Below are 21,731 nucleotides of genomic sequence, written 5' to 3' on the forward strand. Positions count from 1 at the left end.
TATTCTTTCGTATTATTTTTTTCTTCTTCAATTTTAGTGCTTTGTTTTTATTTTGCACGCAATATTTACCACTTCAACGCAATTTCCCATGCAAAATGTCAAGATAATTGCTCAAATTCTTCCTTCTTCGTTTTTGACGCTAAAACACTTTTCTCGTGAGTCAAAACTTTTTGAGCCTGCACATAGCCAACATCAACATATGGATGATGGAGGGAAAATTATAGTGCAGAAAAATTATCCGGTCAATAAACTCATAAACAACTAAAATACTAATTTTTCGTGTGCATCAAACGCAACTATTTAAGCCAATTTTCATGCCAATGGGGGTTGGTTGCCTAGGAAGACATGGAGAGAAATTGTGTGTAAACAATTAAAATTCTGTATATTTATCTTTAAACACTGATTAACGCACATGTTATTTATCTCAGCAGCTAATCATTCACCTCATTAAATTAATAATACGTGCGATCATATGGCAGAATGCCAAGAAATTGCTCCCAATTGAATTCCCTTCGGACAAGATCATCTCATCCCCAGGAATTCCTTCGACATGTCGCAGTCTTTTTTTTCTTAAATTTATTTCTTCTTTATTAATCTTAAACTCATCCACCAGGTGAAGACCTAACCGACATCCAAGAGAAATTGTCTGGATCAAAATATTCCATTTAAAGAGACATCGAGGTCAATAAAATGAAATTTCATGTGGAACAACGCAAAAGAATGCCCGTGTAAGAGATCAACAAACTGCAACACCTGTCGCTCAATTAAAAATCTTAATTTTTCGTATGTCCCGCAGATCAGGTAAATCGTCTCAATCGTGATCTTTCACCTAGAAAATTTTGCGGAAATTCTCTTGCACGAATTTCAACGCAACGTTTATCACCCTCTGCACAACATTAATTAAGCAATTGGCCAGGCTTTAAAAAAAAATATGATAAATAATACAAATAAGTTGTAAATATTGCCCGATAACGGTGCTACGATTCAATTGCTCACGTTTTAACTTGAGTGAATAAATTGTAGTTAGACAAGAAGTTCTTGATCAAATGCACAAAAAGTTAATAAATAAAAAATAGTTGAAAATTGAAAAGAAATACAATTAATTTCATAAATAAATTTGAAATTAAAGTAATGAATTTACATATTTTAAGACAGTGAATCCAATTCTTAAACCAAGAACAGGTTTATAGTTCAAAACATCAATATTAAAAAGAAATTAAGGTTTTTTTTTCAAATATGTAATTTTTAAAATTTTCTAAACTCATAGAGAAAGCAAATCTCATAATTTTTGTGTTCTTAGATTTTTAAGAACTAAAATATTTATGTTTCTATTTTAAATCGACCAATTTATTTATCTAATAATTATTTTATTAATTAATTAATTTATTTATATGAAAATGAAAATGGGAACTAATTTTGGGGAGTTAAGAAATAAGTTCAAAAACCGTTATTATTCCTCAAAAACTTTAAATTCAAAGAACATTTAATTTATACGATTATTAAATATCAAATATTTTCAATAATTCCCTAATTGCACGTTTAATTTTGAAAACCGAAAGATACAAATTGGGAAAAAAATTGAATCGGTTTACGGTTTTTATTCTTAGTTCAAAAACTTTATTAAAATTCTTCAAACACCATGGATTTAAGAACAAAATGCGTTGCAAAATTCTCAAAGCTTAAGCAATTATGTTATTTTTTCTTTGTAAACATAATTTTTAAAAATAAATAACTCGATTTTGAAAAACAAAATTTGAAGTATTTAATGGAATTAAGGCTTATTTCGAAAACCGTATTATTTCTTCAAAAACTCATGCCCAAAACACTGAGCTTTTTAATTCTCAAAGAAAAAAAATTTAGATACTTTTTTTTGAAAATGTAATTTTTAAAAATAAATTATTCGATTTTGAAATACAAAAATTTAAATTATTTTATCGATTTAGAACTTTGTTGAAAAACTATAATAATTCTTTAAAAACATTGAAGTTTTATGGTGCCTACACACTAGAAGCAATTTTCGTCAAAAATTGCCTTTTTTTAAAAAGAAAATCTGACGTTTCTGCCTACAAGGATAGGGGAAATTTTCTTCAAAAAAGCATTTTTTAAAGAAATTTCTACTAGTGTGTAGAGGCAGAAAAAAATATGTTACACAATTTTCAAAACCAAAAAATTTTTAAAAATTACAATTTGTGAATAGAATTCTGAAAAATAACAGATCCGATTTTGAAAAATCAAAATTTATTTTATGGATTTAGGACATAGTTGAAAAACTAAGTTTTCAAAAACTTGAATTACAAAATTTTCAAGATGAAAACATTTTGAATAATTTTGATTTGTAAATTTAATTTTGAAAAATAAAATATTCGACTTTGAAAATAAGAATTTGAATCAATTTAGAGATTTTAAAATTGTTTTAAATTATTATAAATAAATATTTATAAAATATTATAAATATTTCCATTTCCATAACAGTTTTTTTTAATTTAATGCAAAATATGAAAGAATATCTTTGATCCAAAAATCAAGATTTAGAACATGAAGTAATTTCATTTTCGTATTCATTCCCTAATTAGTAACCCTTTAAAGATTTCTCATGCGAGAACTTTTCCATCAACCCATACGATCATCGTGCGATCGTGTTGATCTAGTCAATGACCAAGACGTGACCCGAAACCAATTTGACGCCTTCAAATCAACAGACTGGATAATTAAAAGCATCGGGAAGAGAGAAAGAGAGCAATTAAATGTGAGATTGAATACCACGACCGGAGTTTTTAAGTAGAGAAACGTTAGGTGCACATCGGGGTATTGCGTGGTGCAATACCCAACGCAGAAAATCTTTCCTAAGTCTCTTGGGATGGAATTTAGCGCGGGAAGCAAAGGGGAACATTTAGCATGCCGCCCGTGGCTTCTACGGTGGCTCTCGACGGCATCATTATCGTCATCATCGTGCGATAATCAACGTGAGCAGCCACGACTTCTTCACCCAAAACTTCTCCCTCGTTCCTGCTCCCAAGATCACCTTCTCTTCGCACCAAGTGGTCGATTTTATCGCCTTATTGTCTCAACAATTTCAATGCTATAAATTTCTTTAATTTTCTCCCTTCTTCTGCTCCACAAACTCAAAGCCTAACTCTCTAGGCCAGGCCGAAGCTGAATCAAGAAGTAGAAAAAAAAAACACATAATACTTAAAGTAGCCACACGAGTTGAGGTCATTAAGAGGTTGTAATTAATTAATTAATTGGACAACAAATGTGTTAAGATGATCATAGGGTGAGATGTGTTGGAAATATTCAAATTGCAGAAATTACTTCCTCTATTTAGCAAATTACCTAATTTGCCTTCCAAACAATTTTCATCGTATATTTTGCCATCCTAATAAATCAGTTTACATCATCCATTTCACAATGAGTGAATCACATGTTTTTCCTCCTGTTTTTAATACACTTTTCTCACTTTGGGCCCATACAATAAATCACCACTTAGTTAACTTATTGCTGCCATCCTGTTATTCTCATATACTTCTTCCTCCGAAATCTTCTTTTGATGACTGCTTGGGACAATAGAATTATTCCACCGAAATAGGCCACAATCTTACTTGCAATATTATGCAAATTCCATTGCATATATTGCATCGCTCTGTATTATCTTTTTTTTCTTGTTCGAGCTGGTGAGATGAGGCAAAATACTTCAATTACCACCAACTTAACGACCTCTTCGTGTTCTCAATAGAAACAGAGTCTCGGGAAAGATGATGAATAAAATGATTAGACACTTGGAATCTTAATAATTCTTCAACGATCCGATTTGATGATGTTGATGATGTTTTATTTGATACTGATACCCATTTCAATCAACCGCTAAGTAATCTGTTCTCACTATCACTGGCAGATCAAGCCAGTTAATAATAAATGCAATGACACATTTTGTTGGAATGTCGATCGATATTAAACGGTTATCGACAAGACGAACGTATAAGAAACTTTATTTGGAGAAGACCGTAGACTGTACGACAATCTGAAGGATATTTAAACGAAACAACGATTGATAAATTCCACGTCTAATTGTTCTGAAAGACAGATCGATCGATATTCATCAGAATTTCAATAGATTTGTCTCTTGGTGTCAACTACGAAAATGTAAATTTCTCTTTTAGCTCCACCGTAACTTAGCCATCGCTCAACCTTACTGATCGACATGCTGATAGACAACAGAACAAAATATCGATCGATAAATTCCAAAATTAACCTAAGTGTCAATGAGTTGCAACAAAAAAATCAGATTTGAAGGTACATATTGAATTTTGATACAGAAAAATTTGCTATAAAATCGCGGTATGAAGCTATATGATATCCTATAAGACATGTCGATCGATATTCCAACACAATTTCAATAGATTTTTCGTTTAGTGCCAGAGATAAAACAAAAAATCTTGATCGGTGATGATCGTACTAAACCTTGCCGATCGACATCTTGAAAGGCAGGTAAACAAAATATCTCATCTAAACGTATAAGACCTTCAAAAGAAAGTTCAAAATTGTTGAAATAGAACAAATTGGACAATTTCAAAGTTTTAAATAGCTATAGAGCAGGGGTGAGCAAAAACCGTTTCCAGCCGAATAAACGTCAAAATAGGTTTATCCAGGTAGCGTTTTGATCATTGACGTACAATTTTACTTTGACGTTTGTTCGTTTTCAAACGGTTCTTGCTTACCTCTGTTCCAGAAAGCGTGTTTCCCAACCGAATGGTTAGAAAGGTCTATAAAATTCCTGATAAGTCTGAACGGATTCCTATCGGTTTTGAACCGGTAATAAGCCGGTTAGGAACCAAAGTAGTTTTCATCCGAAATTCAATTGCATTACTCCTTTAGGCGAGCTTTTGAATGATTTCTAAACCGATTAAAATCGGTCGTCGACCGTTAAGCGGTGCATAATGCAAAAGCACTTTTAAGGTGCAGTATGGAAGTCACGAGTTCGAGCATTTCGCAAACAAAAATAAACAGATTAGCACAGCTAAAATATGTTTAAGCTTCAGATTGGGTGTCGAATAGTCGCCTAGCTTTTGATAGGTCTATAACCAACCAACTTTGCGATGCAGAGTCTCTGGAAATTAACTTCAGGGAAGACTAAAACCATTAAAATAGTGAATAAAAAATACGATAAATCTTCATGAAAACTTACGAAAACTTGCCCCAAGAAAAGAAATGAATCAATGGACAGACTGGAATGTCTTTAGGGGAAGACTCTACGCTTTGAGCCGACAGACCGACAGCGTGGACCAGGACCCCAGCTCATTAGGGATGTGGAATTGTACAACAATGACATACGCAGCCCAAGTGGCAACAGTTCTTAAATTAGGAAAAGACCATAGCAATTGTGTATACCGCCGATTAAGTAATGGCAATATGGACAGGACTTAACGATATCTTCGAAGCTACGAGCATTGTGGGACATCAAAAACCATTATCATCCAAAAACACTTATCAGCGCATAACATCAATCTTACAAAATGTTATCAAATTCACCAGAGTTTATCTAGCCGAACGATGAGTGGACTACCCTAATCAAACGATTTTCAATCGCTTAAATTGCCAGCGCTATCTTGTGAAGTTCTTATCATTTTCATTGTCAAATCTGCTACCTGAATTTTTAATTCTCATAGAGCTCTTGGGAGTATTCAAGAACCTCAAATTTCATTTATCTGAAAAAGGTTAATCTTTCTGATGTCTGAATGATAAAGTAGACACAAATACAAGCTTAATAAAAGATGAATATGATTTTGGAAAGGTGAAGACTATGTTGAATACGAAATTTTCATGCAATATTGCGTATTCCAAACATTTTGGTTGTGTTTTGACCTTCATTCCAAAATTGGTACCTAATTGATTTACTGCCAAACATTTTAAGAAAGCTTCTCCATTGTGGATTGTGGCCTACCATTGAAACGCCCAGGGAAAACCCGAATGGACCGATAACCAAATCAAACCTTCTTCGATAAGATAACTTCTTCGGAGACTTCTTACGCTGATATAAAAGCGCACCGTTCAGTCTGGTCGGTAGTCAGTGTTGCTGGAAGTGTTGAAAAAATGATTCGTGAAATCTGCCTTGTTGCTCTGCTCTGTGTTGCTGGAGTGTTCTCCAGGAGTAAGTTCCTGAAACATTCTCTAATCTCGAGAGTTTAAGATAATGCTGTTTTTTTTGCAGCCGTGGAGATTGATGATGTCCAGAAGGAAGTCCCTGATTGGTCAATTGGCTGGGAAGGATTCATTGTGGGTGGTCAGAATGCCGTTGCTGGACAGTTCCCACACATGGCATCTCTGAGATCCACTGCCAACAACCACTTCTGCGGTGGTTTCATCATCAGCAACAGATGGGTTGTCTCTGCTGCTCACTGCACCATCAACCGCAATCCCGGAAACACCTGGATCGTCGTTGGAGCCCTGCAACTCAGCACTGGTGGAACCAATGTCTTCACCTCACAAGTCGTTAACCATCCCGGCTACCAAGGTTCCACTCTTGCCAATGATATCTCCCTGCTCCAATCTCGTGATACCATCACCAGCAGTAACACCGTTTCCCCAATGGCTGTGGGATCTGACTTTGTTGGCGCTGGTGCTCAGGCTACTGCTGCAGGATGGGGACGTTTGGGAGCCAATCTGCCACTTGCCAACACTCTTCAGTGGCTCAACACAATGACCCTTACCAATGCCGACTGTCGCAATAGGATGCCCGGCGGAGCTGCCAACAGTGTCCACGACAACACCATCTGTGCCTTCACCCAGTCCGGCCAGGGTATGTGCAACGGAGACTCTGGATCTGCTCTCTTCATCGGCAACACAGCCATCGGTGTTGTCTCCTGGGGTATTGGACCTTGCGCTAGTGGCTTCCCAGATAACTTTGCCCGTGTCTCGTCTCACCGTGACTGGATCAGTACCACCGCTATATAAGTCACATCATCGACGAAAACAATTTTTGAGAAATGATTCACAAATAAATCATTTTTGATAGACGGCCAAGAGTAGTTTTGAAAAATTTAGTTAATAATGGTCTTGTTGTAGTGCTTGGGTTGAACATTGGAAGTGAATCCAAATAATCGGGTTTCTTAAAGTAATTGATTAATCGATTTAAAACGGGTCATGAACAGGGCGACTAACCGCTTTTATACCAGCTAACCGCCTGGTTAACCCGTTACAGAACCTGGTTAGCCGTAGTTGGAAATAGTAATTGCAAAATATACCGACTCCTAGGAATGTTACGACACAAAGTGATTCAAAAAAGATCACAGAATAAATAGAATAAGATTCAGTGATCATAACAATCAATTCTAAACCCTTATTATTCTAGATTCTTCTTTCAAAATCCATGGTAATTACACCGTGAAATGCATTCCTAGATAGCGCCACTATCACCCAATATGAAACATAACGGTTAGCCAATCGTTTCATGAATACTTTTGCGAAATCCCATGGTGATCTATTTCTTCATTGTCTCAGAATTTGTCCCCATTTTTGGTGCCCTCCAATTACCATCGAATAGAGACTATTCTAGGCATCATTCCAATAATCTAATTGGGGCTGAACATTCGAAGTGAAAATACTGTGCATTCACACGTCTTCTCGTCCGGAGATTTATCACTGAGTCCTCCACTTAGATTGTGATCTCGATGCAGAGATAGCAAAAAGATGAAGATGAAGGGGTATGGGAGGAAGAATTCAGAACCTTGAAGTGATTGTTTCTTTTTCTTCCTGCCCCAAAGTGACTTTGTTGGAGAGTCAAGTGAGGAGGCAAAAGTGGAATTTCGTTTGATCTCTCGCCTAGCTTTTTGATTATTGGCGAAAGATGAAGTCAAATGGGGATCAATTTCGATTGGGATGATGAGGGATGGTTGGATTGGGATTGTTGGGTGGTAAGGGGGAATTTGGCGGTTTGCTTCAATTGTTTTGAGAGAGAGAGAGAAAGAGAAGTCCAATAGACCGATTCTGGTGGATAATTGATGATTCTGCTATTCTTGGACAAGGTGGAATTCTATGGATCTGGAGGCGCTTCATCTGTCGTATGGATGAAGGTTTGGTGGAGACATACAATTCTCCTAGAGAAGACCTAAGGTTGCCCATCAAAAACAGCCACACAAAGTGGCTAAAGCCGCCCCAGAACACACTGAATCTGGGTGTCCATTGAATTCAATAAAGAAGAAGGGATCTCCAGTAAGTTCGAACGGGTGCAAATGTTATTCAATATGTGATCATCTCCCCTTTTTGCTGTGGCTTAATTTAGTCGTTGTTGAAGTCGGTAGTGCTGAAATTGAATATAATACAGTCGTTTCGATTTCCAAAGACTTCTTTACTATTTCGCCTATGTTGGAAGAGAGAAAAATTGCAGTGGAATCAATTTGGTGCGCTTAAAGGTTTCCTTTCATTTTGGCACAATTCCCTTCCAATGGGCAAAAGAGATATGGGAAAAACTTATGGTTCAATTGCTCCGTCTTTTGTCCTTTGCGGTATTCATTATGTCATTTGGATGGGAAATGGGAATTGAGAAAGGTAAGACAAGAGGAATTCGCTCTCTTTGGTGTTTTTCTTTTTTTTTTATTATCAAGCACTTCTTCCTTCAGTCCATTCTTAGCCAAGATTCAAGCACAAACCTATACTGGCGGTTGATCTAATAATAGCGCCCCGCGAGAAGCCAACAAGGGATTGAGCACTTCATCCATTTTCCATTCAATTGTACCAACACCGGAGCTCTCAGTACCTTTCAGCTCCCCTGTGATTTGTGCCATTGGGTGCAAAATGGGGTTGAGGAAAAACAATAGGAAGGAATTCAATAGGAGCAAATCATTTCAATTGTACTTGGTAAACTTCACATACACTCTGACCTCATGAGAGATCCAATCGGCGGTTTTTTTTTTCTTCATTACTTTTGCCTCAAGAGAGTGATTCCTACCGATTTCTTTTCATCATTCCAACCTGGATGATACTCGATGATAGGGCTTCCCCATCAGATAATGTCTGATTTGTGGGAAAAAGTTGTCAGGAAGGGGTTTTTGAAAGGAGATCTTGAGGAATTTTAAACCGTCAAATTTTTGTATAAAAGATAAGATCTCAAAATTCCTTTTACACATTCGCTGGAGAAATTCAAAAATCGTGGCCGGATTTTTTGAATAAGAGTATCAGTAGAGCTTTCGATTGAACTGAAAATTCTTTTAATCCATTTGCATCTATCGCATTATACTTTCTATGCAAATTAACAGATTTTGGATAATTCAATTTATGCGATATTAATATCCAATTTGCTACTGAGAAAAAAATTTTAAGTTCCTTTAGTTCTTTAATTACGAAGGACAAATTGCTAGACAAAGGTTGAAAACAGTTAAAAGCCCAGATAAACTTATGACAGCTGAGATTCTCGGGGACCTCGGAGTGCTTGCAATTCGGAAAGCGTGAAAATTCGATTTTGTGTTGAATCTTAGGGATAAAGAATCGAATCGAGTCAATTTTATCCATTTCGGGAGCCAAGAACAATCGATTTTTAGTGCATATGACAAAAACGATCTATGAGTGTCAAAACCTTTTTATGTCTGATCTAGCGACAACAGTTTTCACCTCAGACCGCAAAAGCTGAGAACGCAAAGAATCTGCGTTAAAAACGGTTGCACAAAATTCTGCAAAAAAAAAGTTGGACGTCGCGTCGATTTTGATAATATTTTCCTTCATTCTCTGTCCTGATTTGAACTTTGGATAAAATTTTTTTTCAATCAACTGTTACACAATGTAAATAAATGGTTTTGAAAGAATTTTATATTTAGAATTTAAATTCTGCGACCATTAAGACGTGTTCAAGCGTTAAGACTTTATTCAAATGTCTTCATTTTTCTTTTATTCAGAAGTGAAGATTCGAATTCTAAAAGACATTCACGATTTTTTAATTTTATTTTGAAAAGATTATGATAAATCCCCAAATTTTCAATTTATTAATGATTTTCTTTTAGATTTTTCACCTTCATTGGTAATATGATTATGATCTATTTTTGTGCTAAATTACAGACCTCAGACCTAGGTTCATTATACATATACCATAATTATTCTAATTTAAAAATCTAAATTCGTACAAAACACAGGAGCATTCATAATTTATTAATTTAAAAAAAAATGTATGTACTAAAAAATAATTCACAACATATAATGATTGATGATGGTATGATCTTTAATTTTTTAGTACACAAGTTATACTAAATCAGCTATAATAAGTTCAGTGATTAAAATTCACAATACTAGATATTGTAGACACAAAGTGTGAAATAATCAAGATTTAGTACTTAAAGTGTACTAACTCTGTTTTTAAATATTTTTTAGTACTTTAAGAGTACTAAATTCAAAACCAAAACTGAATGTAACAAATATTACTGAATATTATAAGATGGATATCTATTTAATTTACCATAAGTCTCCATAAATTCTTAGTACTCTCAAAGCTAATTTTCAGTTCTAAAAAGTGTTAGATGCGAAAATAGTTTGATTAACCGATAGAAATTCTTTCAGTACGTAAAATGTAAAATTACGAGGAATAATATATACTAATATCATGTATAGATTAGAAGTAGCACATCATTAATATTTTAGTACAAAAAAGTGTACTAAATTCATTTTAATTCTTAATTAAATGTCTAGTAAGAAATGGTAACACCCTGTAGTGTCAAACCTCATGCCAGTATCCCTTTCTCAGAGAATGAGCAGTCAGCTGGTCGGAATCAGTTGATATGCAGAGATACTCCCGAAATAGACTGCGGCAAAGGAAGACTTTTCCCACTTCTTCAGCACTTGCCCACCCTCTGTTGGTATCTATCTCTCAGAGCCCAGACATTATCCACCAGACACTCTTGCTTTTTGCCTGTTGATTGTCGCCGCCGACGTATTTTTGGCACGGATTTCCGATGGCACATTCCCAAACACGCCGCCATCCAGCCACGTCCCATAACCCCGATTCAGACATGTGATGACTGTGACAAAGACCTTCAGACATGCACTGGGCTTTTTTGCGATCGCGTGAATTGCAAGTGACATTGATCCCTGCAACACCATTTTGCCTAACTGCCTGCTGGGCATCAGCTGGCTTTTGGTGCTAAAATCCCCCCTACTTATAGATCAAATCTCTGCCCTATCCAACACCCAAAGAAAATGGAATCACGATGGACATCAATTTATCAATGATGACAGAGAAATCCCATAAAAATCTCTATCAACGATAAAAAGTGCCTCCATCAAGAGGGAGACCATCAAATGTCTCAATTTACCTCCAACTCTCGTGGTCCCAATCATTTGGGTTGATTAATTGCCCTGGGTTGTAATCTTTTTGGCTATGGATAGAGAGGCGAGGAAATAAAGAAGTTGGATGAAAAGAGGAAATAAATGTATATAGCACTTCATCCACCAAAAGGGACGCTGGAAACATTGGGATGTAGTGTTGTCTCGATAGGAAAAGTCGTCTAGACGTGGATGGAGAGAGTTTATTTTAGTAGTTTGTCAATGGAGAAACTGTCTTCAAGTAAAGTGATTTAGTTATTATGTGAAAGAGGAGGAATTTGTCCAATTCTCAATCTCCCCAAAATCCATAACGACAGCTCAATCAGCAAATGTCGAAAAGGGATTTCATCTCTGGGCAAGTGCACAGTGAGGGATTATCTTCAACGAGACACTCTTAAATCAAATAAGATCGATGAGTGACATACATAAAAGGTTTAAATTTAGTACAAAATTAGTACACAGACAAAAATTACCTAACCTCAAATTTAAAATACAAAAACCGCCATTCACTTTCAACCTCACATATCTTTCTGACATAATCAGCCCCAATTTAACTCAACAATGCACCTCAACTTATTTGATGGTAAACCACCTTCGACAAAAAAGAATGTCGCTCCCGGTACAACAAAAAATTCTTATGAGTTAAATGGTGAAGAAAGAGAAGAACAAATTTGATGCGTCTAATTAAATCCTATGACAATTTAAGTAATCTTTTCCGGTGTTTTACCAAATACCACAGTCGTAATTTTCCTTCCCAACAATTCACCATATTCTTATTTTTTTTTTTGAGACAGTACAAAAGTGCGACTTTAATGCACACCACAAGAGCCACAAGACATCAAATGATCAAATATACTGCCAACAATGCGCAATTGAGGGCTCTTCTGTACAATTAAGCATCATCTGTGAATTACTCTCTGCTCCATGTAATTGTGTCAATTTAAGCGCCCACGAGTTCCTCTCTTTGCTGATTCTTTTATATCTTTTGCCCACTAACTCTTCCGTTGTCTCTGCATCCCTTCCAAGATTTAATATTACTCCCGCATGACTTAGAAGTGAAGATTATGGTCTTGTCGCATATTAAAAGTTTTTCTTTTTGTTAAAAACACTTGGAGAAATTACAAGAGTTCCATAGTACTAAAATTAAGTTTGAATGTATTTCTGAAAATACTGTAGAATTGAGGAATGAATTCTATTCGTGTACTATAAAGTAAGTTAGATTTAGTACTGAAATACGGGCCAATCAAAGCGGATTCTATAGCAGAACCAAAATTTATAAAACTGATATGTTTGGTATCTCCTTTTGAAGTTGTTCTAAAAACTATAAATGACAAACGATTGTTAAACTGTACTAAAATTCATTTAGAGATTTTATCAGACGTGTCAAGGGGTTAATAAGGGGCTCTCGGAGTGAATCGTGAGCGGCAATCGGGAAAATAGTGCCAATCTGAAGCTAGATATCGGCTGATCGGCACCATTTTGATAAGAGATCGACAGACCGGCACAATTTGACCAGAGATCAGCAGATCGGCATGAGATCGCCAGATTGAAGCGAGATCGGCAGATCAGCACCATTTTTGGAAGAGATTAGTAATCGAGTGAACCTTAAGCGACAGAGTTATATACCCCTTGAGACGTGTATTCTGCTATATATGAAAATTTTAAACAAATCACAACAAAACTTATCAAAATAGTACATTACATTACAGTAAATCAATTTACTGTAATGTGATTTCGATCTGCAAAAGAATTGTGGAACTAAATAAAATATTTCTGAGGCCCAATTTTCTTTAGAAAAATGCGAATAATCGTAAATATAGCACCACAGGTCAAAATCGCCTCGATATTTAGTACTGAAATCGGCGATTAGGCCTTCTAAGAATTTGCTATTGAACACCGTCATTTTAACTACAGTACCAGATTGTTTTTGGATTGAAAGTTCTTACTAAAAAGTATCACTAAAATTTTAATAAACTCAAAATGTACTAAAACAAAAATATAAAACTATTTTTCCAAATGAGCAGAATATTTGGAATGATTGGTTTTCATTGAGGACTCTTTACGGAAAATTATTATTCAATTTGAGAGTGAAAACATGTACTAAAATATATTAAAATGAAATTTAATTTTAAAGATCTTTTTTATCATGATACTAATGACTAAAATCATGTTCCAAAACATTAAGAATTACATACCGCGTAGCATAATGGAGTTCCGAATCCTTATTAAGTCAGAACCTGTACTAAAGGTTTACAAACACAAGCCGTGTGTTTTAAAATAATAACATTAATATAAGCCCTCTATGAAAATAAAAAAAAAACTTTTAATTAAATGACGAACTGTACTAAAAGATAAGGCTCTGATAAAGTTGTCTTTTTTATAGCATTTGGATAATATGGTGTATTTTTCATTAAAAGTTCTTCTACAAAACTACATAACACCTAAGAATAATAATTAGTACGGAGTTTTTATTGAATAATAAGTTGGTACTAAAAGATAAAGATAGTACGTATTTTGTAAAAGGTCAACGCTGCTTCTAAAGACGAGTTGCATTACTGTCCTTTGACAAATCTTAATTGACAAGTCTGTACTAAATCTGTACTAAAAACCGTAAGTAATCACTTTCAATTGTGGAAAATGGTAAGAGTGTCGCAAGAGATGGAAACATGACAAATTCAAGTAGTTGGCAGTCCAATTGGAGCCACACACACTGCTGATGGGCAGAAAGGCGGGAAAAGAAGTCTCCCAGGAGAGACTGTATTTTGCAGCAACTCATAAATCTAAAGCCATCAAATCGCAGATATAATGTACTGTACTTAACATGATGTACTCGGCACGCTAATTGTTGGAAATGAGTTTCAATTGTTCTCACGAACATAAATTTGAGATTAGAAACGATAATTTATAACTCTTCGGGTCAGGACAAATCGTCAGTGCGGGATCCCACGGAAATGGAAATTGAGGGAGTCCCATGAGAGTGGGTGACAGTGGGATTTGTGGTGGCTCTGCAAAGGAGTTTTGGAGAAAAAAAAAGTGAGACCCTGTAATCTTGTACCAAAATATCATTTAAGAGCCATTTATATGCTAACCTCACCACTATTTTTCCCTTTTTTCTTTAAATGTGTACAAGATGTGTGAGAAAATTCCTCTTGGACCGGAAGCAAGTCAATTCGTTTCATTCGTCGTCAAACAACACCACTTAAATCTCTCCCAATGACTTGAGTCATTTGTATATTTGTCCATTTGACTCACTTGCTTTAGGTTTACCCAGCAAAAAAAAAACGACAGTGAACATTGTGCCCTCTTCCACAAATTACCCACTGAAGAACATGCATTTGAATAATTGAAAATCATCCAATAATTTTGGGTGCTTAAGGAGAGAAAATTCCACAAACTCATTCTAAGATGTTTCTGGGGAGATTCTTATCAGCCCAGAGACGAGTCTTTGTTGGCCAAAACCATTTTCACCACTTTTTGGGCATATGTCTTCTAAATGAACTTTCCAGCATAGGAACATTCTCTTCTGGCGTTGAATGTTTACAAACACTTCTTTTTCGAAAGGTTTATCTCCCCCTTTTTTTTGGGTTAGAGAACATACTTTCAAAAATGATGAAAGACGCGGGAAAATATTGTTACAATATAACAAGAAAACAGTCAATTCATCATAAATTAATTATGGACACTTTCTTCCGGATTATGATAATTTTTTTTTCTTAGAAATCTGGCAGAGTTTTTAGGTGCATCTTAGATAGGTAATTTAGCTATTAACCCTTTAAGGCTGAAATCATTTAAAAAAAAATGCACCGGTGTTTTTGGCCCTAGGTAACCCTAGTTCTAGCAGATCAACATAAATTGTCAATAGCAAGAATATTATCTTCTTTTATCTACGTTATAAATGTCATTAATGCTAAAACTGCTAGAATTGTGTTGCCCGATGCACTTGATATTCTTTTCCTTCCATTGTCTTTAGATTTAGTTTCTCATATACAATATATCAAACATCGAACTACTAGAAATAAAAAAATACATATGCGAATTCCAAAATACGGATCTGTTCAGGATTAGCACAATTTTATAGAAATTCTGAAGCAATTGAAGCCTTAACAAGAAATGGAACAAATAGCATTCCTATCAATTTTGCTAAAAGAGCTAATGTTAAAACTGCTAGAAAAGGTCTTTCTTATAAAATCGATACACATTAAATGATAACAGAAGAGATAAGTGATCTTACTTGATTACGGCATTGTTTTTTCGATAGAGTTCAAATTTAAAAAGTGCTAGAAAAACATTTTCTGTATGCAAGATAATGATCTGCAACAGATTGAAAAGAGAGCGACTGCAATTAATCTTATGAATATAAAACATAAGAATGTCAAAAGTGACAGTTGTGATTTATAGCTATTAAATTTCAACATTTTGAAAATAAAAGCCATTACATTAATACAAGAAAATGATTTTGTGCTTTTTTATTTCGTAATGTCAAAACACGTCAAAACTGCTATAATGAGAGCTATTGAAAGCAACTGTGATTTAAATAATATTTATAAGAGAATTAATTTCGGCGTTTTTTTTTTGATAAACGGACAAATAGGTCCCGTAAACTAGGATCCCGAAATCCTAGTTTTCTGAGCTCATAGACTCCGGGAGATCCTGCGATCTTGATATCTTGGGAACCCTAAAATCCCGAGATTTTGCATGCTTTTTGGTCAAAATACCGTAGGATCCAAAAATCTTATATATCCGATTTCACATAATTGGGAAGATTCTGAGAACTCGAGATCTTATAGGAACCCGGGATTTTATGTGCTTTACGTGTCAAAATTCCGTAAACTAGGATCCTAAAATCCTAGATTCCGAGATCACAGGATCCGTAAGAACTTGCAATCTTGAGATCTTAGGGAGCCGAATATCCCGCGATCTTATGTGCTTTCTGATGTCGAGATTCTATAAACTAGGATCCCAAAATCCCAGATTTTGGAGGTCATAGGATCCGGATGATCCTGTGATCTCGAGATCTTGGGGACCCAAATATCCCGGGATTTTGCGAGCTTTATGGTGTCGAAATCCCGTTTACTAGGATCCGGAAATCATAGATCTCCGAGATCATAGGATCCCTCCTAAATGCTAAAGATCCCGGGATTTTGGAAACCATAATAAATATTTAAAAAAAAAAAATGTCTGTGCGTTTTAAGAGTTAAATACCTGTCAGAAAATTATAAAAAATCTAACACCTACAAAAAACATTAATTTTCTCATGTCATTTATCCATGGATTGAAGACAAAGACTGCGAGACAATAGATTGCAAATTCATACCAAATAATGTTTCGGCATCGTCAAAATAAAATCAAAGTATAGAAAATTACTGGATAATTTCATTTCCATCAAAATCAAATCCCAACAAGTCACCGTGCAATCAATCTCTTCGAAAGGTAAAGCAAGGAAGGTATCTTGGGAAGAAAAAAAGATTGGCCCAGAGTCTTTCAATTGAATCGGGAAACACTCCCCAATGAATTAAATTGTTCCAGTGAGCAAATGTTGGAATGTGATGGTTTCTTCCCTTGGGACTTCTTGCATTCTGATTTAGTGGCAATTGTCATCGATAAAGTTGTCCGTTTCCGCATTGATACAATCATTTGCTGGTTTTCTGCATCGTCCTGACCTCAGCCCCATTTGATGGGTTGTACACATTCTGTGACTATTTCTTCCCCTTCCTCTTCTAGGTGGGACAAAGTGCAGTTCCACCAGAAGCCCCAGAAGAAGACAACAAGCCGCTCACATATAAAACATCGTTTGCAACAAGAATTTATGCTTCGGCCTCTTCATTTCGCCTCCTTTAGTGTGTTGAGTGAAAAACATAAGAAATCCTCTTCAAGTGGTGGTAAGATATATAGCAAATAGGAATAACAATAAAGCAAAAGGAGGGAGAAAAGAGTAGAATAACAAAAAAAAAATACAGAACCAACAGCACTAAGAACCAAATGAAACAAATGTGAAAATTAGCATATAAAATAGCGAAAATACATAAATTCCACACAGTCAGTCTGTTAAAATCGACGAAGCGAAACGGACATTCTTCTTATGCTACTTCTCCAGCCACTCATCCCCCAAGAGTGAGAGACACATTCTTGCAGCAAAATCCATCTCTTCCACCAGCCCATGTGTCCAGGAAGAGATGCTCTAGTGTTCAACTCCTTCATATCAGGCAATCCCTTCCTGACACAAAATGACTGCACGAATGAGCAGAAAATGGGATTTTCGTCATCCCCTTTCTTTCCCAGCAAAACCACTTGTGAAAGTTCTTTTTTGGGGACCGAGACGCCATTGATTCCGACACACGCTCAATAATTTGTCTCCCCCATTTATTTTTCCACATCGACGACGTCGCCACAGCATCTTTCCCTTCCAGCATAGATACAAGTCCCAGAAAATCGGGAAGGGAAATGGCAATCTGGTGTTGGGATTTGAGACAAACAGGCGTCACACACTCATGTTTATGTACTTTCGCCCAGAAAGATAGCGACAACCAAAGCAATTTGTCCATTTCTCCATCGGCTGGAAGGGTTTATTGAACTCTCCTCCAGCCAGATGCATTAAGGAAATTTGATAGTGATTTTAATTGCTACACCAAATTATAGGAATTTTCTATTGACAGAACACGAGTAAATTACAGACTTGAGCAGATCAATACACTTTGAAGAAATAATATCAAAACAGGGGTTGAATTTAAACATTATTATTTTGCAAGATTTTTAAAAAGTGCAATATTAAGCATTCTTCTGAGATCACAATAGATCAAAAAGATTCTAAAATCCAAAGATTGAAACGATAGGAAAATTTAAGATAGGTAATGAATTTGTAATTAAAACATGTATAGATATTACACATAATTTCTGATTTTCAGGTTTTTAATCCATGGCACACTTTGGAAAATTTTATATTGAGTACAATGCAATTAGAACGATATTTAGAGTCATGTGTAAAAATAACACTTCCTAATGTGTTACTTCTACAACTTGGTTGATTTGAAGACGTATATTCCCCTTTACAATTGCTATATCATATCAATATATCTCTTTTAGAACTAATTGTTTGCACGGATCAATGAATTTTGAAGAAAAAAATTAGCATAAAGGGGTTGGACTTACACACTAGTATTATGCAGTACTTTTGAGAAGGGTAAAATTAAGCAACATTATGTCTTGATAAGTAAGAAAGAAGATTCTGAGATCCATAAGTATTAAAAATAGAAAAATTTGACTACATTAGGATGGCTGCATTACTTATGGACTGATTTTACTTTTGGCCTCCTCGTCAAAAATTTCACCTTTTGTCACAAGATTATTTTGAAAAACCTCAAAATTAAAAATATTTGGCATGTTATGGTAGCACATCACATTTTTTTTGGTTTTCGTGATCAGTGACAAAAATTGAGACATGGCCATATGCAAAGACAGGCCACAAGTACTGCCGCCACCCTATTGGATTTCTAAAACGTGTGTAGATTTTACACATTCAAGGGAAACCGGTACACAATTTGTTTGTCAGTTTGAATAAAACTGATAAACATTTCAATGAATAGGGAGGGTAGTGGGTACTAAATGAATAAAAATCAGGTACTAAATGAATAAGGTAAAATACAACACTTCACTGTCTAAATCAACCCCTTGCTAAGTTCTGCCTCGGTTTTCCATATGGTTTACTCAAATATCACACGCCACACTGGAAAATTTTATATTAAGTACAAATGCAATTAAAGCGATATTTAGAGTCTTGTGTAAAAATAACACTTTAGAATATGTTACTACAACAACTGGGTTAATTTTAACACATGGTCCTTTGACAAAACTTACCAAATAACCACAAATATATCTTTAGCATATATTTTTCACTTGGCATACATTACAAGTAAATTAAAATTGAATAAAAGCATCTGTAATGTATTTCATATGTGTAAATTTAACACAGTAATTCAAGTATATCCCCAACACCTTTGTAATTCTACCTTGCAAGCTGTATTATTCGACCAAAATTATTGTAATTTGCAATGGCACAACAACAGTATTTCCACCACAATTCCCTTCATCTGACCCCACTTTAATAATGGACCAAGGGAGTGCTTTTGTAATAAATTTAGCCAACTCTCCTGAACAAAAAAAACAACGTGATAATTAAAATAAAGCAGAGCCTGAGCCCCATACAAAACTCCTCTTATGCATATTCCCCAATAAACGCATCTGCCACAAAATTGTTCTTTTATTGTAGCCGCGACTAGCCAATTTGCAATTAATTCTGGAACGCGCGGAATTCCACTTTTCGGATTCCGAACGCCTCTCGCCGTATTCGACGCCCAGAAAAGAGCCAAGGCATCAGCCCCAACGGAAGATGATTAGGCGATGGCAGCCGCCGGAGATTGCTGTTCACTTTGGGGGCAGCATATGAGCGAAAAAGGTGGCCAACAACGGGCAGACACTTGATTATTGCACCAGACACACGTGCAAAAGGGCCCAGGCAAAAATTACCATCAGAAGAACATAATTTGATGAAAGGCGCCAAGCCTCTAAAAACTCCTATGAGAACCCATTAACAAGACTGACCAGATGAGAATAGACTGATCAGGGCCAAAAATGAGACAATCTAGCGGGTGAAATTTAATCCTGGTCGCTGATCAAAGTCAACTGTCGGGATGATTAAGAGAAGATAGAGGTTGTTTTCTGCTGATAAAATTCCTGGTGAGAGTTAGTAAGCTTAAAGCATCAATGATTCTAATTGCATGTTTAACGTAGTCGGGTAAAACAGTCTTTAGACCTCAGGTTTATCCATAGAGGAAAGCACCCATGCTTTGCACGATCCCAAGCTTCGTAATGACTAAACTTTTCCTATGTCTCTCAATGAATGTGACTCATCGCATCCATATTTTAAAAACTAGGGGAAAGTTCCCAGTTTTTGAAATATTTGCGAGATAAGGCTAAACCTTTAGTCTATAGTCCGCTTAAGTATGTTGTACTAAATTTAGCACATATTTTATTTTAGGCTATATAGGGTAAAATAGGTTAATTCTGAACCGAATCTGATCCTGAGCTTTTAGATTTTCTCATTCTTTCAGAAAAAAATAGAAGAAAACCACGAAGTAAAAAACCTAATTGAAAAAGTATTCTTCTCTCTAGAGTATTCCTCGTTGTCTTTTACTTTAACCCATCTGAAACAGTGAAAAAATATCAAGGTTCAGGATTAGGTCCGGTTCACAATTAACCTATTTTGCTAACCCTTTCAGCTGGTTTTCTACAGATCTGAACCTAAGTGTACTAAATTTAGCACAAATTAGTAATTAAAATAAACTAATATTCAATAAGGATATCAAGATCATTCGAAAAGAAATTAAGATTCCATTAGTCAATTTAAGCATTGATTTAAAGAGAAGGGAATAATAAATCCCTTACAACTTTAAACAAAAAACTAAGTATAAAAATCTAAGTTGAATAAAATAATTGTTCTAAAATTGACGGCTTTGTCACCTCATCAGAGCTCTGGATAGCTTTAAACAACTGAGATCACCTGCGGTTAAATATCTAACTATACATTAAGATTTTATTCAAAGATATCTCTTGAGCCTAGATTTTAATAAAACAAACAATTTAGTACTACTGAGAATATTAGGAACTTGGCTGTTTCTATCATTAAAAAAAAACAATTTGTGAAATTTCAATCAAAATATCTTAAAGAGCTGCTAAAAGTTTAAAAAAATCTATTCTAGCTAAATTGATAACTCTCTAGAACTACTCAAAAGTATTTAATATAAAAAAAAAAATTCAAAAATAAGATGTTCTAAAACTTGTGCCCCTAACAAGTTCTACAAAAATTCATTTACAAAGTTTCTTATACTCGATTAAATGTAATAGCTAATTTGAATTCATTTTCTTACAGAGTTTCCAACATAATACAAAAGATTTCAATTCAATTTTTCTATCATATTTTTCATAACCAAAAAAAGCTTTTAAAATCGTTCTTGATAAATCTAGGGCAAAAATCAAACACTAATGTTTAAATTTACTTTCCAAAAAATATTTTTTCTAAGCTACAAAACGAAAGATTTCATCTTAAATATTATGTTAAAATCTTAATGACTTAGCCGATATAATTAACCTCAAAATATTAGTTCGGTAAAATTTGAAAATCTGAAATCTAAAAATTAAATCTAGATTTTAGGTGACATAAACCTGAATGAAAATATTTCTGAAATTTTTGCAAAGGCATTACAATAGAAATGTTGGAGTCTAAATGGGACAGTCAAGTCAGAGGTCACACCGCCCGAGAGATTAATGTCCAGAGCACAATAAGTTATGTTTATAAACATGTTTTTAAAATTTCCTATGAGAAAGAGCGAGATGACTAGATCTCTATTACATTCACTCTTATTGAAATGTCAAAAACATGT

The 21,731-nt window shown here is 35.1% G+C and overlaps 2 protein-coding genes across 2 annotated transcripts in view; one reads left to right on the forward strand and one right to left on the reverse strand.

Moving 5' to 3' along the window:
- The window catches only part of LOC129804678 (protein rhomboid), a 104,229-nt gene that overhangs the window by 36,852 nt on the left and 45,646 nt on the right, over positions 1-21,731 (reverse strand). The window lies entirely within an intron of this gene.
- Positions 6,059-7,019, forward strand: LOC129804680 (chymotrypsin-1-like). Its single transcript, XM_055852218.1, has 2 exons — positions 6,059-6,145; positions 6,206-7,019. Exons 1-2 carry the CDS (start codon positions 6,088-6,090, stop codon positions 6,946-6,948), a joined length of 801 nt encoding a protein of 266 aa, XP_055708193.1. The 5' UTR covers positions 6,059-6,087; the 3' UTR covers positions 6,949-7,019.

This window comes from Phlebotomus papatasi, chromosome 2 (assembly GCF_024763615.1).
Source record: "Phlebotomus papatasi isolate M1 chromosome 2, Ppap_2.1, whole genome shotgun sequence".
NCBI classification, from domain to species: domain Eukaryota; kingdom Metazoa; phylum Arthropoda; class Insecta; order Diptera; family Psychodidae; genus Phlebotomus; species Phlebotomus papatasi.